Source organism: Abramis brama, assembly GCF_963993115.1.
Source record: "Abramis brama genome assembly, chromosome: 2".
In the NCBI taxonomy this organism is placed as follows: domain Eukaryota; kingdom Metazoa; phylum Chordata; class Actinopteri; order Cypriniformes; family Leuciscidae; genus Abramis; species Abramis brama.
The window spans coordinates 9,809,404-9,826,246 of NC_139964.1; the positions used below are offsets into that span (position 1 = coordinate 9,809,404).

The 16,843-nt window shown below is 36.4% G+C and overlaps 2 protein-coding genes across 3 annotated transcripts in view; both read right to left on the reverse strand.

Moving 5' to 3' along the window:
- The window catches only part of LOC311077627 (caspase b-like), a 28,427-nt gene extending 12,592 nt beyond the window's left edge, over positions 1-15,835 (reverse strand). The window contains exon 1 of one of the 2 annotated variants that reach the window (XM_084106205.1): positions 15,633-15,835. The gene's annotated coding sequence lies outside the window, so the exon portion shown is untranslated. Of the gene's footprint in view, positions 1-14,501; positions 14,601-15,632 lie in introns of those variants that run through there. The other variant, XM_084106204.1, reaches the window with a different exon arrangement.
- Positions 1,239-12,913, reverse strand: LOC311077620 (uncharacterized protein). Its single transcript, XM_084106194.1, has 6 exons — positions 12,825-12,913; positions 9,409-11,621; positions 9,234-9,327; positions 6,917-7,676; positions 5,389-5,548; positions 1,239-2,339 (listed from the first exon to the last, which is right to left on the reverse strand). The coding sequence occupies exons 2-6, from the start codon at positions 9,623-9,625 to the stop codon at positions 2,203-2,205; spliced, it is 1,368 nt and encodes a 455-aa protein (XP_083962320.1). The 5' UTR covers positions 9,626-11,621; positions 12,825-12,913; the 3' UTR covers positions 1,239-2,202.
- Positions 15,836-16,843: the final 1,008 nt, after the last annotated feature.

Here is a 16,843-nt window from a genome sequence, read left to right on the forward strand (position 1 = left end):
AAACGTGTGCGAACTTTGATCAAAGCAAACGATTCCCGTGCTCGCCAGAAACAATTACGATAGGCTACGTGGCACAAAATAGTGAAATATTGAATAGTATTTTGATTAGCCTATTAATGAGGACGATAAATGTTTCAAATATCGTGTGTGTACACATTTTAGGACATCCTCAGACCTCAGACATAGAAAGGCATCATGCCTGACTAAAAGGCTTCAGTCATGGACAAAACGGCATCGCGCCTCAGACTGAAAAGCTTCAGGTCTCAGGAAAAACAATGTCAGGTGTCAGGTCTCCTACAATTAGGCATCAGACGAAACAGCCTCAGACAAAAAGGCTGAGGATGTCCTAAAATGTAGGCTACATCGTATGTGTGACATAAATAGGATTTACAGACTAATTGTTGCAGACTTGCACTATAAGCTACTTCTAATAAACTACAGGACCTTGTTCCTCAGAACATTACCTCTCAGAAAAAAAAGTACAAAAACTGACACTGGGACGGTCTCCTTTAAAAAGGTTCTTCTAAATTAGGTACAAACGTGTACATATAAGGGCACTGCAACAATACATACGGAAGTATGTTACATGCGGAAACCCTAAGGCCACATGGTGGTGGAAAATTATTCGGCAATTATTTTGTATTATCTCACAAAAAAAAAAAAAAAAACTGTTGCGTTACTTCGCTCATTTGTTTTACATTTGTTTAAATGTAGCTAAAATCAATTATGTGTAACTAATTAACATATTGTTAGTACACACATTTTTAGTAAATTCAACTAAGTCAATGAATCATTTTTTTCAGTGTATTTGTTCTTCACCGTGTCCTTCCCAGCCAACATTCTACCATGGGGCCCATGTGGGCCCCATATGGGCTGTAAATATGGGCCCTATATGGGTTTGTCCATGGGTTCCATGTGGGCCCCATCTGAATTAACCCATATAAATCTCATATGGGGCCTGACTGGGACTAATGTGGGGCCCAACTGGGCAACTCATATAAGACCCATATTGGCCCCACTTATAACCCAGTCAACAATCCAAAGTGGGGCCAATATGGGTCTTATATGAGTTGCCCAGTTGGGCCCCACATTAGTCCCAGTCAGGCCCCATATGAGATTTATATGGGTTAATTCAGATGGGGCCCACATGGAACCCATGGACAAACCCATATAGGGCCCATATTAACAGCCCATAGGGCCTGATTCCACTTACTAATTAGCCCACGTAAATCTTATATAGAACCTAAATGGGGCCCAACTGGGCAACATCCATAAAGCCCGACTGGCCCCATGGTCTATATGTGCATGTTCTTAGGAGGTTTTTTGAAGCATCATGTCTGAACAGTATAATTATTTATAATGTATAAATACAAATTTTAATTTACCTGTGATATTTTAAAAAAAAAATGATAAATTGATAAAAGCAACATTTTAGTTAGGTAATTGTCAGTTTTCTGCTTGAATATTCCACTGTTCATTCATCTACAAAATTACAAAACATGAAAGGTGCAATTTAAAAAAAATAAATCAGTAATTACAATGTAAAAGTTCAGTATATCAAATACTTTATTACAATTCAGATATTTTTAATAAAACTTCAAGTTTTTGTAGTGTTAAACACCAACATTACCAGTTTATTTTAAAACAGGGTGCTACAACCCAACAGCTGGTTTTACATAACAAACGTATGTAACATTTAAAAAATAAGACTAATAAACAAACAAAAACAAACAGTCAAGAAATGAAAACTTTGTCATTACATACCTTCACCCAAATCCATCAGAAATGTATTCATTTTTGGAACACAAAAACATTTTTATAGAACAGCTAAAATAAGAAAGAAAAAATGAAACAATATAAATGGAGCTTTTTTAATTCAAGTTGTCCCCTGGAGGGCTACAGCCCTGCAGATTTTAGTTCCAACCCTCCAACACGCATACCATCTAGTTTTCAAATAAGCCTGAATGACTTCACTAGCTGGATGAGGTACTTTTAATTAGGGTTGGAGCTAAATTCTGCAGGGCTGTGGCCCTCCAGGATCAGAGTTTGACACCCTTGGTTTAAATCAATAGAACAGATAGAATAGTTTTAAATTTTGGGTGAACTAACCCTTTTAAAAAATCAATGACAAAAACTGTTTTACTTACAATACCAGTATTACAATATTTGGTCTCAAATTTGTATGGATGGACACAAAATTGATCACAGTCCTGAAGACTGCTGTGACCTGATTGCTCTCTTTCCGCCCCTGTCTCTAGCCCCCGTGAACCATTTCGAGAGTGCATTTTCGATGTCCTTCTGGTTCACGCTTTTGGTCATCGCATTCTTCTTTAGTCCACCTATAGAAACAAAAGTTTACACATATAATCATCTGAAATGTCCATCTACATACTATCAGGGTTTCTGCAGATATGAACAAGTGAAATTTAAGACTTTTTAAGACCTTTTTAATACCACCTTATATTAAATTTAAGACCGAAATCTGTAATGGAAATTTATATTATATTACATGCATATAAGTAATATTTAATGTGTTTAAAGTAAAAAGTAAACACAATTTCATGGCTGTCATAAATTAAATTTATTATTACGATATACTGTGAACTTTTCATATCAGCAGATACTATTCCACACAAAAAAATCCCCATAAAAGTACCACTAGAAATAAATATCTGATGTAAAAAAAAAATTCTGAAGCAATATTTTCATCAGTGGTCTATTAGCTTTTACATCTTAAATCTGCATATTTGATTTACCTTTATAAGGCCTTTTTTTACTTTTGAAATGTATGCATTACCTTTGAAATTTATTTTATGAATTTATCGATAAATTCTAAATGGCTGTTAGCAGTGAGATTACATAATTTACACTGCAAAATTAAAAGTGAGATTAATGTTTTAAATACATTTATTGATTTATAAATATATTCATTATAAATGTTGGGTGTGGAGACATACTTTTAAACACACTAAATTACCAGCAGGTGGCGGTAAGTCACTTCATGAGCGAGTTATTTCAACTGATTCGATCAAAACGCTGAATTATCAAAACGTTTCTAGGAGAATGCTTCTGTTAATGTTGCATATTGACCTAATATGTAAGTAACTACTTGACCAACTACTTTTTTATTGAGCTAAAATTAATGTAACATTCTAAATTGTGAGAATTTTCAGCAAAAAGCTCACTTGGTACATTACTGAACTATATCATGTTATAAATAAACTATACATTTGAAATTTTTACCTCAGTGTGTTTCTTTAGAATGCTGTTACATTCATTTGTTTTAAAGTATGTCACAAATAGACCAGAAATACACCATCCATTATCAATTTCTGTTTACGTTGAATATATTAAAATATAAATCTTTCTTGCCTTTCGATGCTTCGCTAGTTGTTTCTCACGTCAGTTTTAATCAGGCAGTTTGTTTTACTTCTGCGGTACAATCCGAGAGAGACTCGGGCCAATAACAGAAAGCTGATTGGCTATTGCATGCTGGTCTCATTTGTAGTTTAAATACAGCAAATTATATTTGGAATAATGAAATAAAGAACTACAACACCACGGACACAACAAAAAGAGAATTTAAATGAGCATAAGAGGTAGCGTTACATGGACATCGGAAAAATAAGACCTGTGTAAAATTAAGACCTAGAACAGCGAATTTAAGACTTTTTAAGGCCTAAAATTTGGATGTTTCAATTTTAGACTTTTTAAGACCCCGCGGAAACCCTGTACTATGGTTACATTTTATTTTATAGTGTCCTCGTCACAGAGTAGGTACATTTAAGTACTCAGTAATATTAATTAACAACATTTACTTACTATAGGGTTAAAAGGTTAGTTCGCCCCAAAATGAAAACTGTCATTTACTCACCCTCATGTTTTCCCAAACCCATGAAACACAATTGAAGATATTTTTTATGAAATCTGAGAGATTTCTGTCCCTCCACTGGAATGAATTTCTTATGGGTTTGTACTGACATGAGGCTAAGTATATGATGACTGTTTTCATTTTGAGGTAAAGAATTCCTTTAGGGTCTGGATCAGGAATTGGTTTACATTATTTGCATAAATCAATGCACAATTTATTTCTATAATAAGTACATGTAAAATGCATTATTTGCATAAATCAATGCACAATTTATTTCTATTATAAGTACATGTAAAATGCAGCATGAACACTATAAAATAGAGTGTTACCCATATTTGTTAATCTTTACTCCTGTACAAAATAGAATAACAAGCCAAATATTAACAAACTGATGCTTAATGTCTCTAACATTACAAGCTTGAGCAGCGCCCGGGGAGCAGTTGGGGGTTTGATGCCTTGCTCAGGGGTCAGGGCTCTACAGTACAACCATTTCACTCGCATTTGCGACAGAAAATTACTATGTGCGACTGTGAAAAAATATTTAGGAGCACCATGTGCGACTGACCCGATCAGCATTTTTTTGTTTGCACTAAGGTGAGCTATAAAGCTTTCTACGTGTTTTTGCAACGTTGAGTTATGCATCACAGACATATCTCACGAATCCTTTCATTAAGTGTAGACCGAGTGTAAATAAGAGATTGTGCAGTATAGAGAGCGTCATTGATTATAATACAGTTTTGTGATATTGCAAACTAAGATGACTGATAGCTTTTAAGAATTTTAAAGGGAGTTTGTTAATGAGATATTGATTTAATACAGCAGTTAAACATGAAGTTATTATTCAGTGACTTACATTGTCTGACTATAACACTATTGCCTGATTTTGCCGTTTTGTCTCAAAAGCAGTCTGAAACAAGTCACAACTGAAAAAAAAAGTAAGCGTAGAGCCCTGGGGGTCTAAAATTCAGGATTTTTGATGCCGAACACCGATCGCAGATCATAGAAAGCAATATCTGTGATAAAATTACAGATCTTTTTATCATGTAGAATCATTTAGTTTAAATTATTACACATTTTCAAATTATTTATAATTTCATAAATGTGGTTCATAAATGTCTTAGTTTTCCTACCTCCACGAGTGCCATCTATTATTGCCGGGTTATCTAAAAATGCCCTTTTCCTTTAAACCTGGCCAAAAATCTACAGACCGTGTAACTGTGAAACACAATTGATTTTAATTATATAAATTTATTATTTATACTATTTACTTATTTACTACATTTTTGTGTCAATCCAACATTCATATTTACCACAAACAATGCGCTGCTTCTTTAATTCTTCGCTTGCAGTGCCGTACAAATAGTAAAAAAATAAAATAAATGGCATTATAATTGTTATTGATACGTGGATGCCGTACCGAATGTTTCAATATTACATTGAGAATAGTATCCATAAGTGTATTGTGAAAAGTGCTTTACACACAAATCTGTATGAGTAGTTAAATAAAGCACATTTACCACATATGGCATCAAAAAGGCGCAGATCTCGAAATCTTTTCTTTCCATGACGGCCAAAAAGGTTGTACTGGATGGCCAATTCATTTGAAATTAGGAATCTCATCATCCTCCTGGTAGCATCATCTAGTGAAGAACCACCAATATCTGCTACCTTTGCAACCTATGTACAAACACAAACAAAATGATTTGTAGATAACATGCGTAAATCAGTTTACCTGCAAAGTGATCACAGAACCTGAATTTCATTTTAGATTTTCTCTCTCTTACAGTGTTGCCAAAAGTACAGACTTCAGTACCAGATGGTACTGACATTTTTAACATAATAGAATAAATTTACATTAAAAAAACAGCCGCTTATAGGAAATCTACCTATACTTATCTATGAATAAACACAGTTTCTCCACTGTTTATGTTCCAATAATATATAATGACTTTTGTGTGTATCAGAAAATTTCAAGCCATGAGTCACTAAAAAGAACTCAATTCAGTAGACACACTGTCTGAGAGACAGTCTTATGTGTGCATGCTTTGGGTGTATATAAACAGAAATAGGGGGCTGCTCGATTTTGGCAAAAATCATAATCACAATTATTTTGGTCAATATTGAAATCACGATTATTTTACACGATTATGACTGGGTCCAAAACGTTATATTACTGATTAATTTAAAGATAGCAATACAACAGAAAAAAAAAAGATACAAATGAGAAAAAAAAGTCCTTTTAAAAAAATGTTTAAATAATTTTACGCAAGTCTAAAGTAGTCTAACAATACTACAGAAATTAAGTGTAATTATTTGAATGTAAAATAAAACAGCATCTTCACTGTAATAGTTAAACATGCTTTGTTTCTACAAAAGTCCTTCATTCAAGAGCAGTGAGTGATTTTTCTATTTGTATTTTTATGTTTTATTAATATTAAGCTCAGAGATGGCAGAAGGAATATTATTTGTTGCCACACGGATGCTATATACTGTTACACTCGTACTTTCATTCTCAACCGTTTATGATCATTTAAGACATAACGGACAAGGGTTTATATGAATAATCACCAAGCGCCTGATTTTTAAATATTTTGTGTGTATTTGACCATTTAGGCGCACCTTGATCTAAAAGATAACTTTACATGTCTGTGTTCTGCTCCGTCTCTGAGTGCACACACAGAACACGCTATTAAAAGCACAACATCAAAGAAACATTAATAAATCAAGCACGTCTCGTTTTATGAAAGTCACGTTACATGGTTTTGCTGATTTGCATGTGAAATTAGTTTTTTACGGAGGAGCGAAATCGCACCACTGGTATAGGGGCGAAATGGGGCGCAATAATAGTTTCATCTCGATTACTGCATTTTCATGATCGTTTGAAGCAGAAATCGAAAATCGAAACCAAATTTCGATTAATTGCACAGCCCTAACAGAAAATTCTTAATGAGCATGCAAGCACAACACCCACACTGAAATTCACGCCCTGGATCACCACACAAAAATAAAACCAACAAGCAGTGTGAACTCTGAACATGAACTCACAACAATGGACATCAATCTTGGGTCCTGCAATTTTTCGTTCATTGCTTCCAAGTCTTCAGTGGTTGTTATAGGGAAGTCAATTCCTTCAGGAACCTCTGGCAAGGGCTGATCTTGTTGCTTAAGCAAAGCATTTAACATATTGCTATGTACCCTCTGGGTCTCCTTCACTTCTTCCAACAGCGTTAAAACCTTGATGAACATGGCAGAATCAGAAGTGACAAATCTCTGCGGGTCAGGTCCTGTAGTGATGACTCTCTGAGCGGCAGGGCCTGTAGTGGTGACTTTCTGAGCAGCAGGTCCTGTAGCGGCAACTCTGTGAGCAGCAGGGCCTGTAGTGGTGACTTTCTGAGCAGCAGGTCCTGTAGAGGCGACTCTCTGAGTGGCAGGGCCTGTAGTGGTGACTTTCTGAGCAGCAGGTCCTGTAGAGGCGACTCTCTGAGTGGCAGGGCCTGTAGTGGTGACTTTCTGAGCAGCAGGTCCTGTAGAGGCGACTCTCTGAGTGGCAGGGCCTGTAGTGGTGACTTTCTGAGCAGCAGGTCCTGTAGAGGCGACTCTCTGAGTGGCAGGGCCTGTAGTGGTGACTTTCTGAGCAGCAGGTCCTGTAGAGGCGACTCTCTGAGTGGCAGGGCCTGTAGTGGTGACTTTCTGTACGGCCGGGCCTGTAGCGGTAATGTTTAGTTGTTGGGGAGGTGTGGGTGGTAGTTCATCCTCAGTGCAGTCTGACTCTTCGCTTGAGCAAGGAAAAAATTTTCTATTTGGCCTAAAAAGATATTTGAAAGATAAAAATCAGTAAAAACATTTTGGTAACACTTTACAATAAGGTTCATTAGTTAACCACAATAGTTAACATGAACTAATAATGAACTGCACTTATACAGCATTTATTAATCTTTGTTAATGTTAATTTTAACATTTACTAATACATTATTAAAATTTTGTTAACATTAGATAATACAGTGTGAACTAACATGAACAAACAATGAACAACTGTATTTCCGTTAACTAATGTTAATAAAGATTAGTAAATACAGTAACAAATGTATTGCTCATGGTTAGTTCATGTTAGTTAATGCACTAACTAATGTTTAACTAATGAACCTTATTGTAAAATGTTACCAACATTTTGAATAAATGTCCTTAAAAGGCACATTTTATCAAAAATAAATAAATAAATATGCATTTATTTACCTGCACAAACCTACAAGTACCTTTTTTATACAGCAAGACAGCACCCTCTAAAGCAGCCTCCCAAGCATAAACTAAATATGGCACGTCTATCAGTTGTAGTTTAGTTAAAATCAACAGACATGAGTCTTTAGCCAAAAAAAAAAAGGCAGATACCAAACAGCTAAATTCTTCTTCATGCCCGCAAGATGGCAAAATGTTGCTATGGTTACAAACTGCTGTTCTGTACACATGAAACGATAATTTGCGGGACTCATTCCCGCATTTAAATGCAGTTGTCACTCCTGAAACTTAGTGTATACGTGGCCAATGTTTCAATAGCCATTTAGATATTTATGTTTGCTATACTCTTCACCATAGCACCAAATAGTTAATATTTAAAGATTTAATAAGCTATTTTCAAACATGGTCTATCTTGACTAACACCGTGTCTACAATAGAACCTATACGCCTTATTCAGCCCTCCGCCATTTTTAATCGAAAACGAGGCTGTGAGGGATAGCAGTCTAGCAGCGCCCACTGTGGCGTATAGTTGCGTATCGGGATGGAGATAGTTTAGTCATAAAAATAAAGAGAATATATCATTTCACAAATTTCCACAACTTCAGAAAATGTGTATTATTAAATAAAATAAAAACCTTTGAAAGTAAAAAAAAAACAAAAAAACAAAAAACAACATGCACAGACAATTCCAGATTACACCCTGCGGCTCGTGACACGAAACGATCGGTATTTGCGATAAACTGAACAGAATTTATACCATTATACCGCTGACCCAATGAGCATTTCCCTGTCCAATGGTCATGCCTTAACTTTGCAAATTATAGTTTTGCATCCTTCTCAAGGGGATTTTTTTTTTTTTTTTTTATCTGTAAAAGAAAATGTGCCTAATACTTATGCACACCTAGATATGATTTTTTTTTACTTCCCAGCCTTCATGGACAATGATATATCATATTTAAATGATTAAATACAAAATTATTAGTAGTTATTAAGAATGATGTGGTTTGGAATTGGTCAAATGTGCTTGGAAAAAAATATGACCAGAATATCAATGTGCATAATAATTATGCACACAGTGAAGTATAGCTCCTAACCCCGACTAACATGGAGAAAACAAGTTTTAACTCACAATCTTTTGCGCTTCATTGGCACTTCAGTGTCAGTTTGTAAATCTGAGGTATCTTCTGCCCTGCTAAGTTTAGCCCTTGCTGCAGCATATGTGTCTGTAAAAAACAAAAAACAAAATTAAATACATTTAGAGCAACAGGACATTTTTTTTTTTTAAACCAGGTTGTTTAAGTTACCTGCATTTCCTATGACACGTATGCTGTACTTTGCCCAGTCTGCTCCAGGAGTTAGTAGTTTTTTAACAGCCTTGCTGATGTGCACAGTCCTACCAGTTGGCCAAAAGCATTCTTCTCTTTCTGGTCCAGTTATCCAGCTTGTAGGGATGACATCAATGACAGTCCTTCCATTGTCCGTGTACTCGTCAGTGAACTCCACTACGCTATAAAGGGACATTCTGAACCATTAAAGTACCGAGTCAGTAATCATGCAGCTGAGGTAAAGCCACATACACATCAGTCATAGGGAGAAGAACAAGTTTTTTTGAAAGTTGTGCCACTGGAACAACAAAAAGCTGGCCAGTGAGTGCTGAAACAACAGTAATTCCCAAACTTGAAGAAGCAACAGGGTAGTCAAAAAAACATGTTCCTGTATTAAAAAACTCACATACAGCAAAAATGTCTGCCATGGGAGAGACCAGAAGATTTCTAACAAGGGCAACTCTGCTACTAATCTCAAAGCAGTTGTTTCCTGGAGAGCAGGAGATGGTCATTCCTTTGTATTGGCATTGCTTAAACTGTGTGCATGTGGAAAATCCTGGTGGAGTAGGTCCAGAGAAATGTGGCTGTTTGAGATGTTCTTCCAATGTTGAGCTTCCTTTTGAGTCCCTATTAAAAGCTTGTTTCTCATCCACACGTCTCACAATTTGTTCAACCGGATTTTGAGGTCTCCTAACCATCCTTTTCAAATGGCCTAAATAATTTTCAAAGGGAAAGCACGATACAGAGTCCAAAGCACCATATTTACGAGCATCTTGTGCCAAATGTATAAGGCTGTGTGTGTTATAAACAAGAAACTCAGATCCATAGATTTTGCCAAAGTTTGTGACAAAAAACTTCAACAACGTTTCAGCATAATCACAATAGTCACTGCACAGATCTGGGCTCAAAAGAATTCTTATGGCAACTGATAAGACTAAAAAGTTGTTATATACACGTTTAGGAAATGCATTAAACAACACAACCGGGCCAGTATATAACAAAAATTGCCTAAACTCTGTGGCTTTCCATTGACTATATTCGTAAAGGGATCGTGGCTTTCTTGAGAAATTCCTAGGCATATTCTGCCTAAGTCGTTTTAAGTTTTCAGATACAACAGAAAGAACACTTGATGAAATCCTACATGTCAAGGGTCCCTTGATCCACAGTGAAACAAGCTTACGGACAATTCCTAAGCACACTAAATGCATGTAATCAAGTACAAAAGATGTAACTAAACCTACTCCCAACTCCCGAAGAGGTGACATATCACGATGGTGTTCCTCATCTAACATTTCATCAAATTGGGCATCTGTTCTCAGGGCTGCTTCCATGTCTGGGTACACTACTTTTCCCTTTAAATAAACACCATGTTGCACACAACGCTCACAAGAGCTGTAACCTGAGTGACCTTTTATACATTTGAGAAACGCTCTTGCAGGAGCATCGCATATAAATGCATCAGGCAAGGGAACACTGTAATGTTTCCCATTGAAGTACAAGCCTTCCTCTGTGAGTCTTTTAAATTCCTCAACAACATCTTTCATGTACTCATGAACTGATGGTGGTTTAGATGGGCCAGCATACAGACTTATCATAAACACTTTCGAGCTAGGTAGCTCCTTAATTTTACCAAGTATGGGCCACAACTGTGCATTGGAACTTCTGAAAAGTGGTATTCCATCAACATTCAGTCTTAGAGTTAATGTGTCTGTGAGTACATTTTGTGCATTGTTCAGCTCTGCACATATTGCATTACAAAGGCCTAAATGATAATAACTTCCACTTCCCATTTTTTTGACTTCACAGTTTTTTAAAGTAGACATAAGAGTTCTTGGATCTTTTGGTAAGTTAAGACCTTCATTTAGAAGTATGTGCAGCAATTCTGACAAAGCAGACTGAGAGATATTCCGACTAGCTGCCCATTCAGCCAATTTTGTCTTCATGTCAAGCTGAGGCTCCATTTTCTCTTCGTCAGAATCTTGAAATGAGTCATTTGTTTCATCACTATCCAATGTCAAATTCAGTTGATCTGATCTGTCGGTTTCAAAAACCTGCTCATCATTCACACTTTGCTCAACAGTTTCATCAAGAGCTTCCAGAGCATCCACAGCAAAGCTCATTAAATGTTCTTGCACTTTTGTTTTGATTCGTCGCCGTGTAGTACGTGAACTTGCACCGTAGTACTCCATTATCTAAAAACAAATTTTAGAATAATTTCAATAGTATATATGGTATAAACAATGATCTACATACAGTACTTGTTAAATATACACAGTTCCTTTTATATAGAGAGCAATCAATGTATAAAATCATGTATAAATGTAACTGACATCAATGTACAAATTAATTTATAATCCTTTATAAATTGCCTAAGAGCACTATCAAATGTTTAACTGCAGTACAGTATGTGTGTAATATTAGGTCAGGGCAATACGACGATTTAAAGCTACTACTGTTAAAGATTTGTTACCTTACGAAGGTACGTTTTGTGCACAAAGACTACAAAAATAACGACTTTATTCCACATTTTCGTCTCTACTGCGTCACTTTGGGACGCGCATTCATAAGGTACCCCGACGCATGCGTGTGGCGGCGCTGACCCAGATCAATAGATTTAAATAGCTTTTCACAGCGTGCGTCTTTCTTCGCGTGTAAACGAGGCACGACGCATGTGTTCAACGTCATAACGCTGAATGTGGGTCAGCGCCCACGCCGCCGCACGCATCCGTCGTGGTACTCTTGTGAACGCGCATCCGTGACGCAGTAGATACGAAAATGTGAAATAAAGTCATTATTTTGGTTGAACTAACCCTTTAAAGAAAAAAATACATGAATAAATGATTAAGTAAAGGCTTGATGTTAAAATAGGCTAGTCATTAGCGCCAATATGCTGTGAAAAAGATCTGTCAGGACGCATGCTCGAAGCGCGCGCACAGACAGGCCTAAAGAACCGTGGTCTCAAAACTACTTGAAATCCACCCTACTGGCGTTCGAAAGCAGCATTTGTCCGCTTTTAGGAGCACGTTATGTCAGATACCTTAAGAACTCAGTATTTTGCCATTCAAACGCGGTTATTTTTATAAATTGTGTGGAAATTCTGTTTCCCCTCAGGTGAAAAATGGCGGCTAGACGGCCACAAAATGCATCAGTAAAGCATAAAAACAACAACTGAGAACCCTACTTCATTAATATCAGGCAATACCCAAAACTACACCGATCCGTCAACAAAAATAGCATAATTTAAGCCTTACAGACGCCGACGCGGACAGAAAAAAAAATACAACATCATCATTTAAAAGGCCACATTATTTTAAAGGTCATTTAAACTGTCAAAACAATTACCAATACTTGAAACCGTGAATAATAATATAATTTCTAGAAAATATGCCTTATACCTGCTTATTTTCGCTCCGACTTCGTCCTGCGTCAACCGTTGAAAGTAGACTCCGGCCGTGCTGCAGCTCCATGTGCTTAGAGGAGACTGTATCCCTGCGCCAGAGCGGGAATTCCTTTTGTTCGAATATTTACATTTTTTACAATTATAAATGTAAATATACGCTTATTATCATTCAAGATCAATGACATATAATATTATTATATGATATTATGTGAAAAAAATATCCAAACTAAAAATTGAAGGCAACCGGACTACTTGGTCGAGCGGAAGGTGCGTTGATTTGAGAGTAGGTCAAAATAAGACCGATGTAAATCTACAATTAAAAAAAAAAGGTCTTTGTCCCTGCTAAAATGTGTGCATTAAAAGAAAAATGCATTTGATAAATGCATAGGCAGGGTAACATTGTAATATTAATAATAATATTAATATAATATTAATAATTCACAAATTTTAATTTAAAAAGTAGGGTCATTCCTTGTCAAATAAACCAAATTTCAAAAACTTCCCTAGCTCATTTTTTTTTATTTTGCTTATTTTCATTTTTTTTTTTTTTTTTACTTCAGAATATGAGCAAAATCTAAATAATTTCGAGCCGGGGACATGGTTGACATGAAATGACCCAGTAGTTATTATTATATTCATGTTTAAAAAGTGACTATTAACCAAAAGTTTAAAGGTCTAAAGATGTATTTTAAGTGTGTGAAATAATTTTTGGCCACATATCACGAAGGTACCATATTTTTATAGATGGGACCCACAATGTGAAAACACAAGGGACCCACATAAACTGCCCATTTTCAGCCCATGCCCACATAGATCCCACAAAGGTCCCATATGTTCAAACCTATATGGGACCCACATTGTGAAACACACATGGGACCCACATAAATTGCCCAGTTTCAGCCCATGCCCACATAGATCCCACAAAGGTCCCATATGTTCAAACCTATATGGGACCCACATTGTGAAACACACATGGGACCCACATAAATTGCCCAGTTTCAGCCCATGCCCACATAGATCCCACAAAGGTCCCATATGTTCAAACCTATATGGGACCCACATTGTGAAACACACATGGGACCCACATAAATTGCCCAGTTTCAGCCCATGCCCACATAGATCCCACAAAGGTCCCATATGTTCAAACCTATATGGGACCCACATTGTGAAACACACATGGGACCCACATAAATTGCCCATTTTCAGCCCATGCCCACATAGATCCCATAAAGGTCCCATATGTTCAAGCCTATATGGGACCCACATTGTGAAACTCACATGGGACCCACATAAATTGCCCATTTTCAGCCCATGCCCACATAGATCCCATAAAGGTCCCATATGTTCAAGCCTATATGGGACCCACATTGTGAAACTCACATGGGACCCACATAAATTGCCCATTTTCAGCCCATGCCCACATAGATCCCATAAAGGTCCCATATGTTCAAACCTATATGGGACCCATATTGTGAAACTCACATGGGACCCACATAAATTGCCCATTTTCAGCCCATGCCCACATATAACCCATGCTGCCCAGATATAACCCATATGGGGCCCACATATCAATGTTGGCTGGGTTTTAGTGGTTTCGTGGCAAAACATCTATAAACTAATAGCAGGTATTTAAATTGGTAAAAGTAAATTGTACGATGCTAGAGCTACTCACGTCTCTGGTGATCGGGGTTTCGTGTAGAGTCTGTCTTTGAGCTTTAGTTCAGGAGTTTCGTGTCTCTGTCTTTGAGCTTTAGTTTAGGAGTTTCGTGTCTCTGTCTTTGAGCTTTATAGTTTAGGGGTTTCCCTTTCTCTTAGACCCTGTCCGTCCCTCATCTGAGCGCGCGAACCACCCCAAGCAATAAAGCACTCGAGTACTAGTGTAAAACGATTTGAGATTGTCTTCATCACGTTTTATCGAAGAACAGAAGGAAATGTGGTTACTCACTTTTTTTTTTTTTTTTTTTTTTTAATATACAGCCTCCTTTTTTGTGTTTTTGAGGTTATTCATGGTTCATGCAGTTGCTTTAACTCTCTAATACCTCGTTTTTAAAATCACACCTGCCAAATCTGGCCGAAAACAATAGATTTTTATATAAATGTCTAAGCTACTTTTATCTCTATTTTTTAAATAACTTTAAAAAAGCATCAATATATTACTGTAACAATTGCAATAACACCATGTTATAAAACGTGAACATGGGTTACAGAGAATGTATAAATATTTTCATATATGTAAATTATGGACAAGATAATATATTTTTACGTAATGTATATGCATATATATATATAGCCTATATATAAATAAATTATTACACAAAACTATTCACAATGTGTTCAGCTGTGACTGGAAACCCTGTGCACAAAAAAAAAACAGAAAAAAAGGTACAAAAACTGACACTGGGACGGTCTCCTTTAAAAAGGTTCTTCTAAATTAGGTACAAACGTATACATAGGCTATAAGGGCACTGCAACAATACACGGAAGTATGTTACATGCGGAAACCCTAAGGCCACATGGTGGTGGAAAATTATTCGGCAATTATTTTGTATTATCTCACAAAAAAAACTGTTGCGTTACTTCGCTCGCAGAACTTTGTGTTCTTTGCGAGAGAAAGCTAAGTTTCCCGGGGGAACGCAAAACATTTGCGAGGAACGCAATTACCCGAATTTCCTCCCACGTTCCAGCTCACATATTTGTTCTTCAGCGTGTCCTTTTAGTGGCTTCGTGGCAAAAAAAAAAATCTATAAACTAATAGCAGATTTAAATTGGTTAAAGTGAATTATACGATGCTAGAGCTACTCACCTCTCTGGTGATCGGGGTTTCGTGTAGAGTCTGTCTTTGAGCTTTAGTTTAGGAGTTTCGTGTCTCTGTCTTTGAGCTTTAGTTTAGGAGTTTCGTGTCGCTGTCTTTGAGCTTTATAGTTTAGGGGTTTCCCTTTCTCTTAGACCCTGTCCGTCCCTCATCTGAGCGCGCGAACCACCAAGCAATAAAGCACTCGAGTACTAGTGTAAAACGATTTGAGATTATCTTCATCACGTTTTATCGAAGAACAGAAGGAAATGTGGTTACTCACTTTTTTATTTTTAATATACAGCCTCCTTTTTTTGTGTTTTTGAGGTTATTCATGGTTCATGCAGTTGCTTTAACTCTCTAATACCTCGTTTTTAAAATCACACCTGCCAAATCTGGCCGAAAACAATAGATCTTTATATAAATGTCTAAGCTACTTTTATCTCTATTTTTAAAATAACTTTAAAAAAGCATCAATATATTACTGTAACAATTGCAATAATACCATGTTATAAAACGTGAACATGGGTTACAGAGAATGTATAAATATTTTCATATATGTAAATTATGGACAAGATAATATATTTTTACGTAATGTATATGCATATATATATATATATATATATATATATAGCCTATATATGAATAAATTATTACACAAAACTAATGTGTTCAGCTGTGACCGGAAACCCTGTGCACAAAAAAAAAATAAACAGAAAAAAAGGTACAAAAACTGACACTGGGACGGTCTCCTTTAAAAAGGTTCTTCTAAATTAGGTACAAACGTGTACATATAAGGGCACTGCAACAATACATACGGAAGTATGTTACATGCGGAAACCCTAAGGCCACATGGTGGTGGAAAATTATTCGGCAATTATTTTGTATTATCTCAAAAAAAAAAACTGTTGCGTTACTTCGCTCGCAAACTTGTGTGTTATTTGCGAGAGAAAGCTTAGTTTCTCGGGGGAACGCAAAACATTTGCGAGGAACGCAATTACCCGAATTTCCTCCCACGTTCCAGCTCACATATTTGTTCTTCACCTTGTCCTTTTAGTGGCTTCGTGGCAAAAAATCTATAAACTAATAGCAGGTATTTAAATTGGTTAAAGTGAATTATACAATGCTAGCTACTCACGTCTCTTGTGATCGGGGTTTCGTGTAGAGTCTGTCTTTGAGCTTTAGTTTAGGAGTTTCGTGTCTCTGTCTTTGTTCTTTATAGT

Bases quoted from the DNA above. Each gene is read 5' to 3' on its own strand.
- LOC311077620 (XM_084106194.1), bottom strand. From the start codon at position 9,625: ATGTCCCTTTATAGCGTAGTGGAGTTCACTGACGAGTACACGGACAAT. The intron at 9,328-9,408 runs GTAACTTAAACA...TGTTTTTTACAG, and splicing joins ACGTGTCATAGGAAATGCAG to ACACATATGCTGCAGCAAGG. The intron at 5,549-6,916 runs GTGAGTTCATGT...GTTTGTACATAG, and splicing joins CAAGATTGATGTCCATTGTT to GTTGCAAAGGTAGCAGATAT.